The sequence below is a fragment of the Cebus imitator genome, unplaced genomic scaffold, assembly GCF_001604975.1.
Source record: "Cebus imitator isolate Cc_AM_T3 unplaced genomic scaffold, Cebus_imitator-1.0 Scaffold15, whole genome shotgun sequence".
NCBI lineage: Eukaryota > Metazoa > Chordata > Mammalia > Primates > Cebidae > Cebus > Cebus imitator.
The window spans coordinates 835,027-845,359 of record NW_016107330.1 but is presented as its reverse complement, the minus strand read 5'-3'; the positions used below and the strand labels follow the sequence as shown (position 1 = coordinate 845,359).

Here is a 10,333-nt window from a genome sequence, read left to right as displayed (position 1 = left end):
AAAAAAAAAAAAAGAAAAAAAATTACCCCACATGGATTAGGCTTCAAGAAAGCTAGCTAAATTAATGAAGCCAGTCATAAAAAGACAAATGCTGTCGGATTCCACTCATGTGTAGTACCTAGAGTTGTCAAAAGCTTAGAGACAGCAGAATGGCTGCCAGGGCTGGGAGGAAAGGGGAGTTAGTGTTTAAGGGGAAAAGAATTTCAATTTTGCAACAGGAAAAAAATGTCTGGGGGTGGGCAGTGGTGATGGTTGCACAATAGTGTGAATGTACTAAATCCCACAGAACTGCGCTCTTAAAAATGCTTAAAATGGTAAATTTTATGTTATGTATGTTTTACTATTAAACATAAAAATCAAGATAAAAAAGCATATCCCTACTAATTACAACTAAATTATTATTATTTTATTTATTTTTTTGAGCCAGAATCTGGCTCTGTCACCCAGGCTGGAGTGCAGTGGCGCGATCTTGGCTCACAGCAACCTCCACCTCCTGGGTTCAAGCGATTCTCCTGCCCTCAGCCTCCTGAGTAGCTGGTATTACAAGCATGCACCACCATGCCTGGCTAATTTTTGTATTTTTAGTAGAGATGGGGTTTCACCATGTGGGTCAGGCTGGTCTCGAACTCCTGACCTCGTGATTCATCCGCCTGGGCCTCCCAAAGTGCTGGGATTATAGGCGTGAGCCAACGCACCCGGCCACAACTAAATTATGTTTTATTTTAAGTTCTGGGATACATGTACAGGATGTGCAGGTTTGCTCAACAGGTAAACGTGTGCCATGGTGGTTTGATGCACTTAGCAACCCATCACCTAGGTATTAAGCCCCCATGCATTAGCTATTTATCCTGATGCTCTCCCTCCCCCTGCCTGCCCCCACAAGCCCCAGTGTGTGTTGTTCCCCTCCCTGTGTCCATGTGTTCTTGTAATTACAACTAAGTTAAAATCTATGATCAAGATAAGTTAATGGAAAGGATATCCAAATGGGCAGCCGCTGTGTTGGGCTATGGATGATGATAAATGGCTTCTGTTTCTAATCCACTCCACACCAGGTCCTTTGCAGATTTCATGGATTGCTGTGTGCCTGGTACTTTACACAGGACAATATACGAAATCCTCCAGCCTAACAGGTAGGTATTGCTATCCCAGTGTTACAACTGGACTCTGAGGCTCTGACGGGTTACGAGATTTGCCTAAGTTCACGCAGAAGATAAAAAGTGGCTGGGTGGCTGGGTCCAGCACTTTGGGAGGCCGAGGCGGGTGGATCACCAGAGGTCGGGAGTTTGAGACCAGCCTGGCCAACATGGCAAAACCCCGGCTCTACTAAAAATACAAAAATCAGCTGGGCATGGGGATATGTGCCTATAATCCCAGCTACTCATGAGGCTGAGGCAGGAGAATCGCTTGAACCTGGGAGGTAGAGGTTGCAGTGAGCTGAGATCGTGCCACTGCACTCCAGCTTGGGTGAGAGGGTGAGACTTTGCCTCAAAAAAAAAAAAAAAAATGTGGCTGGGAAAAACCCAGTTCAGCTGACTCCAAAGACAGTACATTTTCTTCCATGTGGCAATCCCCCTAAAACCACCACCTCACTTGGCCCCACCCTCACCTGGACTTAAAAGACTTTTTTTTTTACAGGGTCTCGCTCTGTCACCCAGGCTGTAGTATAGTGTTGAAGCCACAGCTTACTGCAGCCTTAAACTCCTGGACTCAAGTAATCCTCCCACCTCAGTCTCCCACACAGCTGGGGCTACAGTCATGCATCATCATGCCCAGCTAATTTGTTTTTATTTTTTGCAGAGATGGGGGTCTCACTGTATTTCCCAGGCTGGTCTCAAACTCCTGGGCTCAAGCGATCCTCCTTCCTTAACCTCCCAAAGCATTAGGAATACAGGCATGAGCCACCATGCCCAGCCATAAACGGTTTTCCAGAGTTTCAAAAACAAGGCTGATCAGGCTTCCCTATTGATAAGAAAGCACTTCTTCCAGATTTCATGACCAACACAGAACAGAGCAATGTCCCACAGCGGCTGATGCAAGAGGTGGGCCCAGCCCTTCCAGAGGGCCCTGGAGCCCCTCACCCCAATCATTCTCCCATGTCCTTATCTACCCCTCCTACAAATGTCAATGAGGAAGGGATCTCTCAAAACCATCCCTGTGCCACCAGCCCCGTACCATGTCTGTGGTGTAAGAGGTGGGAACACAGCAGTGTCTGTGTCCCCATTTGAGCCCTCCCCCCACCTCTGCCGCCAGACAAAAGTTCAAAATGTGAGGGGCTAGCTGGTCTCAGTGGCTCATGCCTGTAATCCCAGCACTTGGGGAGGCGGAGGCAGCCGGATCACCTGAGGTCGGGAGTTCAAGACCAGCCTGACCAACATGGAGAAACCCTGTCTCTATTAAAAATACAAAATTAGCCGGGTGTGGTGGTGCATGCCTATAATCCCAGCTACTCAGGATGCTGAGGCAGGAGAATCACTTAAGCCCAGGAGGTGGAGGTTGCGGTGAGCCGAGATCAGCCACGGTACTCCAGCCTGGGTGACAAAAGCAAAATTCCATCTCAAACAAACAAACAAACAAAAATGTGAGGGGCTGTGTGACCTCAGAGACGGAGAGTAGCGCTGGGCTGGGAGAGCAGCGGCTGTAGTTGAAGATAAGGAGGGATGAATTTGTCAGGGAGGGAAAGTAAGACAAGCCTTTCGCCTCTGCCTCTGAACTCCAGAAGTTTTCTGCTCCTGGGACCCCACGAGGTTGCGGGGGGGTGGGGAGGGACTGCCAGTTGATAAAAGTTGGGGAACAGGAAGCAGGAAGCAGGCTGGGGTCAGTGGTGCAGCAGAGACCATAAGGGACTCAAGTCACCCAGGGGAAAGTGGCCGAACAGGGCAGCGTCGCTGCAATGACAGCAGCACTCCCACCTTCCCCAGAAAATACAGAAAGATATTCCTGTTTATCTGCTGCGGGCTGAATGGTGGCCCCCACAAGATAGGTCTTAACCCCCAGGACCTGGGCATTATTTGGAAAAATAATAATGTGGAAAATGGGTCTTTGCAGATATAAGTGAGTTAAAGATCCTGGAATGATTACTACCTGAATTATCCGGGGGAGTCCCAAATCCAAGGACAGTGCACTTATAAGAGACAGAGACCCAGACACATGGAGGAGACGTCCTTGTGAAGACAGAGGCAGAGATGATGATATAGCCACAGGCCAAGATATGACGGCGCCCCCAGAAGGAAGAGCCAAGAAAGACTCTCCCCACAGCCCCCGGAGGGAGCAAAGCCCTGCTGACGCCTTAATTTTTAACTTCTGGCCTCCAGAACTGTGAGAGAATACATTTCTTTTTTTTTTTCTGAGTTGGAGTCTCGCTCTGTCACCCAGGCTAGAATGCAGTGGTGTGATCTCAACTCACTGCAACCGCCGCTTCCCGGGTTCAAGCGATTCTCCCTGTAAGAGGATACTTTTCTGTTTTCTTTTTTTTATTCTTCTTTTATTTGAGATGGGTCTCACTCTGTCTCCCAGGCTAGAGTGCAATGGCGCGATCTCAGCTCACTGCAAGCGCCATCTCCTGGGTTCAAGTGATTCTCCTGCCTTAGCCTCCCGAATAGCTGGGACCACAGGTGCATGCCACCACACCCGGCTAATTTTTGTATTTTTAGTAGAGATGGGGTTTCACCACATTCACCAGGAGAGTCTCAAACTCCTGATCTCAGGTGACTTGCCCACCTCAGCCTCCCAAAGTGCTGGGATTACAGGTGTGAGCCACTTTGCCTGGCTAATTTCTTTTTTTTTTTCTAGTGACAGAATCTTGCAATGTTGCCCAGGTTGTAGTGCCATGGCTACTCAGGCTCAATCATGGCTCACTGCAGCCTCCAACTCCTGGGCACAAGTGATCCTCCCACCTCAGCCTCCCAAGTAGCTGAAACTAATATGCATGCATGTTTCTGTTTTTTGTTTTTTTTCTTTTTTTGATACAGAGTCTTGCTCTGTCGCCAGGTTGGAGCACAGTGGCACAGTCTCGGCTCACTGCAACCTCCACCTCCCGGGTTCAAGCGATTCTTCCGCCTCAGCCTCCCCAGTAGCTGGGACTACAGGTGCATGCCAAACACCCCGCTAATTTTTGTATTTTTAGTAGAGACGGGGGTTCACCATGTTGGCCAGGATGGTCTCGATCTCTTGACCTCGTGATCCGCCCGCCTCGGCCTCCCAAAGCACTGGGATGTTTCTGTTGCTTTTAAGCCAAAAAGTTTGAGGTCATTTGTTACAGTAGCTACAGGAGGTTACCACAGGTTGGGCATCCCAAATCTGAAATCTAAAACATTCCCAAATCTAAAATTTTTGAGTGCTACCATGCTCAAATACAAAGCTCCTTGGAGCATTTCAGATGTCAGATTTTTGGACGTAGGATGCTCAGTTGGTAAGCATATAATGCAAATATTCCAAAATCCAGCACATTTCTGGTTCCAAGCATGTTGGATAAGGGATTCTTGACCTGCACCCCGTCCCTCCAGGACCAAAAGTCCCAAACAGGTCCATCCCTTTCTGCGTCTCCTACCCCGCACCCCACTCCTGGCACCCCCACTCTCCCAGCATTTTCTCTAAGTGGAAGCACTTTCCCCCAATATGAGTGAAACGGAAGCCAACTGAAATACCACTTTAGAAATGCCACCCTTCACTCTGATCACTCCCCCTGTGCTCTGAATTTAATAGGAAGGCCAGGCATGGTGGCTCAAACCTGTAATCCCAGCACTTTGGGAGGCTGAGGCGGGTGGATCATCTGCGGTCAGGAGTTCGAGACCAGCAGCAACATGGCGAAACCCCATGTCTACCAAAAATAGAAAAATTAGCTGGGCCTGGTGGCAGGCACCTGTAATCTCAGCTACTCGGGAGGCTGAGGCATGAGAATCGCTTGAACCCAAGAGGCAGAGGTTGCAGTGAGCTGAGATCATGTCACTGCACTCCAGCCTGGGCGACAAGAGTGAAACTCTGTCTCAAAAAAACAAACAAACAAACAAAAGACAAAAAAACACACAGAAAGTAAGTAATAGGAAAAGGCACCCATTTCCAGGAGTCCTGACCCTTATCCGAGGTGGTGAGGTTGTCACTTCGGGGGGCAGGAGGGGAGTTTCACGCATATCCAGCCAGAGCAGCTGGAACTTTCACAAGCCCCAGGGTGCTGGCCCTCAGGGAGCGGAGAGTGGCTTATTATTTTGGTAGGACCCACAGCAAGCCACAGTGTTTAGCTGCAATCAAAAAGGGGAAAAGGGGGGCAGTGGGGTTCCTGGGTTTTTTCTTTTTTTCCATCTTGAAACTGGCACATTTCTGATATGATTGGGGGAATTTCCACCAACCAAATTAAAGACAAGTGAGTCTTAGCATTAACTGTAGGGAAAGAGGTGGCGTTTTGCAACCTTCACTATTTATGAAACACTGTCACCGGTACCAAGGTGACAATATTTTCCTCCCTCTCAAACAAGCCAGGCTCTGCCATCCTCCAGTGGGCAGGGCCCTGCCTCGTCTCATCCACCCTGGGGCACTGCTTATAGACCATCTTCTCTAACAGCTTTGCTGGGAAACATGCGTGTCCCCTGGGGAGTAGCTGAAGCCACCCTCCTGAATGAAAGAGCTTTTTTTTCTTCTTTTTTTGAGATGGAGCCTCACTTTGTTGCCCAGGCTGGTGTGCAGTGGTGCAATCTCAGCTCACTACAACCTCTACCTTCTGGGTTCAAGCGATTCTCCTGCCTCTGCCTCCTGAGTAGCTGGGATTACAGGTGGTCACCACCACACCCAGCTAATTTTTATTTATTTAATTTATTTATTTTAGCAGAAACAGGATTTCTCCATGTTCACTAGGATGGTCTTGAACTCCTCCTAACCTCAAGCAATCTGCCTGCCTCGGCCTCCCAAAGTGCTGGGATTACAGGCGTGAGCCACCGTGCCCAGCCTGAAAGAGCTTTCCAAAGGTCCCACGTTAAGGAAACATTTGCTGGGGCCCCAAACCCCACCAGCCGGGCCACACCGGCAGCTGGCCTCCGGGACTGAGCGAACTGCTCTTTACACAGAAATGGTTTTGAAAATAAGAAAAGCCGAGGGGGAATTGCTTCATCCGTTGCACTTTCACTTCTCCCTTTCACTGTGCAATTGAAGAAAAACAAGTTCAAGCAGGAACTGACCTCTCACCATTCCCACTCCCACCCACGAATTTCCTCAGACACACTTGTGTGAAAACGAACTGGCTATGGTGGCTGGCCTCCAGCTATTGGTGGCCTGTCGGTCCTGTAAGCACCCCAAGGGCCAATGTCCTCCCAGTCTGCCTGCCTGGTCTTTAGCATAGCCCCTGGCCCCCCGTGGCACCTCAGGAAACACTTGCTAAACTCAGTACAAGAGAAGAAACCGAGCCCACAGCTTAGTGAAAAGAACTGGCGGCGTGGACTGAGGCTGCAGAAACAGAAATGCAGCTTGTCCTGGTAGACGGGGACATCTGCATGGTCAGGAGTACCTCTGGGGCACATGCCCTATCTAGAAACATCTAAGTGAGCAGTGTGGCCTGTTTCTGAACATGGGCTGAGGGGTAGGGGAAGTGGGGCTCAGAAGGAGGCTAGCTTAGTTGTCTCTAGAGCAGGCAACTGGGTTGCTGTGTGTTAGATTTTTCAGAGTTTGGCTCCCGCTCTGTCACCCAGGCTGGGGCGCAGTGGCACTATCATAGCTCACTGCAACTCCTGGTTTCAAGTGATCCTCCCGTCTGGGCCTCCCAAAGCGCTGGGATGAAAGGTCTGAGCAACCGCTCTCAGCCACAGTTGGGTTTAAGAGCACTCCTCCAGCACACCAGAGTGTCTTCCATCACTCTGTGAAAGTACCCAAAGAGGACCAAGCCCAGGACGCCTTGGGCGTCTGGCAGGCCTTGTCTTGGCAGGCCTCTCACCTGCCAAGGTGGCTGGAATCCTAACACCAAGAAATCAAACTCCAGCGGGCCATGGAAATGCTAAGGGGTTGGCATTTCTGCTCTAGAACGAGCCAAAGAAAAAGCTCTATTTATATCTCCTTGCATTTGGTCACAGCCTCATCAACCGAAAAAACCTTCCTCCCCACTCAACACATCAATCAAATTGGGGAGGGGGTGTGAATGGCAGCAGCGGGTGTTACAGGGGAGTCTCCAGGGGTTTCTTAGAGGCTGCTCTCTGAAAGGTCGTCCGTCCCCCCACACCCCCCCCAAAAGAATTACTAGGACATTCTCCTGCCCCCTCGCAAGCAACGGCACCCCCAGATGATTAAATGCGCTGGCGTCGGAAAGCGCTGGGATCTGGTGGAGTTACTTGTAAACTGTGTGGGTTGGTGAGTTATTTAACTTTTCTGAGCCTTCGTTTCCTTACTGCAAAATGAAGACAACGCCACTCAGCTCCTACGGTTGTCCAACTGAAACCGCAAAGGTAAGAACGATCCGTTCTTTGGGGGAGAAACGTCCCTATGGTACCATTCAATTGACAAGAATACCAAGCACTGTCAGGCACCCACTCTTCTGGAAGAGAGCAGGGGGTTAGCCCTCGGTTTCAAAGTTCCTAAGGAGCAGTAAACCTTCCACTCCGAGAGCTCTGAGAAAGGAAAAAGAGCCCACTCCCACTCCAGCCCACGGCACACCCGCTTCACATCCACGCGCGGCTGTGCCCAGCATCTCAGCGGTGACACTTCTCAGGAGCCCGGAGGAAGAAACCTCCCTTGATGGAGTCTGGTGGGTTTCAAGATCCACAGGTCCTTCCTTCCAGGAAACACCTGCACCAAGTGAGGGCTCCCCGATCAGCCCCGGGCTCCATCCACAAACTGGGTAGACCCTAAGGGTGACACGAGAGGACCCCGCACCTCGGCCGCTCCAGGGCGCCCCCAACCCACGACCCCCGAAATCTCGCCCCTACCTGCTCCACCCTCGTCCCACCCAGAGCGCATTTCGGCGGGATCTCCCAGCGACCCTTACCCGGTTCTCTGGACCCCCGCTTCCCGCCCCACAGCGCCCCATCCTGGTGCCCAAGAAAGGTCATCCTAGTTCCCCTCTTCTTGATCTCAAAGGAGGAGGTGAAGATGAGTAAGTCTAAATAAAAACAGGAAACGAGATTTTTTTTGCAAAAGCCTCATTCAGGCTGAATTACGGGTAAGAGTATTAAAAAAAAAAAAAGTCCGGAAATGCAAAGCTGAGGGCGGTTTTGCCGGCGTAACCCCTACTCCGCCGCAGATCCGGGGCTGATCTCGCCGGCAGCAAATGCGGCGAGCTGCGCAGCAGCCCGGGACGGGGAGGCGGGGCGCGGGTCCAGGCGCCGGGAGGGAGCCCCAGAAACTTCCACCCCGGCCCTGCTCCAGCCGCTCTCCTCCTTTGCCCAGGCTGGGAAGGGCACAGAGGACCCCGGCGCCGGCGAGCTGTGCGCGGCCCTCTCTCCGCGCCAGGGCACTCGGACGCCACCGCCAGTGGGAGCGCAGCCGGGACCCCGTCAGTGGGAGCGTAGGAGGCCCCTGGTCCTCTCGCCAGCGTTCGGACGGGCGCTCGCGGTGAGCGCCTCCAGTCTCCTGGAGCCTCGGCCGGCGCACCGGAGGCCGCACCGCCGCTGGGAACGCAGCCGGGACCCCGCCACCGGGCCGCGCGGACCAGGCGCGCAGTGCAGGCACCGGGGAGCTGCGCGCGCCCCTCTCGGCGGGCCCACGGGGGACGGCCCCGGGCCTCCAGGGCAGCCCCCGCTCAGGTCCCAGAGGCCCGGACTCCGGGGCGCCCAGGGTCCGGCTCGCTAGACGCGGGGGGGCGCCCAGGGCCAGGGCGCACGGGCTGTGTGTGCCGGAGAAACGCCCGCCAGCCCGCCCCGCGGCGCAGAGCGCAGCCCTGGCTCCCGAAGCCCCTGGCCCCGGTCCTCTTCCCACCTTCCCTGACGCAGCCAGCGGCGTCGCTTACCCGTCCCGGCGCAGCTGACTGGGCTGGGCGGCTCGGCTCGCGGCCGCTCGGAGCGAAGGCGCTGGGCGCGAGTGAGCCTCGAGGGAGGGAGGCGGGGCGCGGCGGGGCGGCCCCTCCTGCAGCCAGCCAGCACCCTGCACTTCCCACTTTGTTTCCTTTTCTCTTGTAACAGGAAAACAACAGGTCCCCCAGCGCCTGCCTTCCACCCTCCGCCCACACCCCCAGCTCGCCTGCCGCTGGAGGGGCCTCATCCCAGGTGCCTTTGGAAGCTGCACCTTGCCCGGCTTCAAAACAAGTGTTCTTTTTATGCAAAGGAAAACAACCAAATAAAGGTCCTAAGCGCTCCACCTTCACGCAGCAAAGAATTTCAACAGCAGCGAGGGAAAGGCCGAGAGCGGGCGAGGGAGAGGGAGTAACTGCAGCTCTAGGCACCCAGGGGCCCCAAGCGCCACTGCGAGGTGTATGGCTGTGGGAGACCAGCATATGCCACCCCAAAATATACTTCTTCGGCATTTTTTGAGGGGATTATTCTTAGAAACTGCAGGCACAGGAGTAGCTCTGAAAAGCTGTCTTTTTGTAAAATGATTTTTATCTGCAAAGAAAATCTCCAGGCCTGGCGCTGTGGCTCACTCCTGCTACCCCAGCGCTTTGGGAGGCCGAGGTGGAAGGATCGCTTGAGCCCAGAAATTCGGGCCAGCCTGAGCAGCATAGGGAGACCCTGTCTCTACAAAAAATTTTTTCAATTAGCCGGTCGTGGTGGTGCACACATGTAGTCCCAACTAATCAATAGGCCGAGGTGGGAAGATAGCTTAAGTCGGGGAGATGGAGGCTGCAGTGATCCATGATCGCACCACTGCACTCCAGCCTGGGAAGTAAAATGAGACCCTGTCTCAAAAGCAGAAAAGAAAAGGGAAATCCCCATTGGTAAAGTATTAGCATCAGGCCGAACGCTGCTCAGAGCTAACTTTTCTTAGCTGAGAAATTTTCCATGCATAAGAAGACAAGCAAGCTTCATTCACCATACTCTGTCCCACCGCACTCTCCCTTAACTTCTGTATCACCTCCCCAGGAGCCCAAGCCTCTATTCCTATTTTTCTTTTCTTTTTTTTCAAGACAGAGCTTGCTCTGTTGTCCAGGCCGGAGTGCAGTGGCCCGATCTCGGCTCACTGCAACTCCCTGTCCCAGGTTCAAGAAATTCTTCTGCCTCCGCCTCCCAAGTAGCTGGGATTACAGGTACACACCACCACACGTAGGTGACTTTTTTTTTTTTTTTTTTTGTTTCTAATTTAGCATCATCTTAATTCAGTTCCTCTCCCTGCCCTTTTATTTATTTTTTTTTTTTGAGAGGGAGGCTGGCTCTGTCGCTCAGGCTGGAGTGCAGTGGTGCGATCTTGGTTTACTGCAACCTCTGCCTCC

General features: G+C 52.5%; 2 protein-coding genes across 4 annotated transcripts in view; one reads left to right on the top strand and one right to left on the bottom strand.

The window, feature by feature from the left end:
- Positions 1-9,045, bottom strand: part of PIK3CD (phosphatidylinositol-4,5-bisphosphate 3-kinase catalytic subunit delta) — a 75,259-nt gene extending 66,214 nt beyond the window's left edge. For 2 of the 3 annotated variants that reach the window (XM_037729556.1, XM_017503646.2), the window contains exon 1: positions 8,918-9,045. The gene's annotated coding sequence lies outside the window, so the exon portion shown is untranslated. The remainder of the gene's footprint in view (positions 1-8,917) is intronic. The other variant, XM_017503604.2, reaches the window with a different exon arrangement.
- Positions 1-9,643, top strand: part of LOC108286071 (proline-rich protein 2-like) — a 31,744-nt gene extending 22,101 nt beyond the window's left edge. The window contains exons 3-5 of the mRNA XM_037730758.1: positions 7,923-8,065; positions 8,177-8,523; positions 9,090-9,643. Coding sequence (XP_037586686.1) covers positions 7,923-8,065; positions 8,177-8,523; positions 9,090-9,437 — 838 coding nt within the window. The 3' untranslated portion in view covers positions 9,438-9,643. The remainder of the gene's footprint in view (positions 1-7,922; positions 8,066-8,176; positions 8,524-9,089) is intronic.
- Positions 9,644-10,333: the final 690 nt, after the last annotated feature.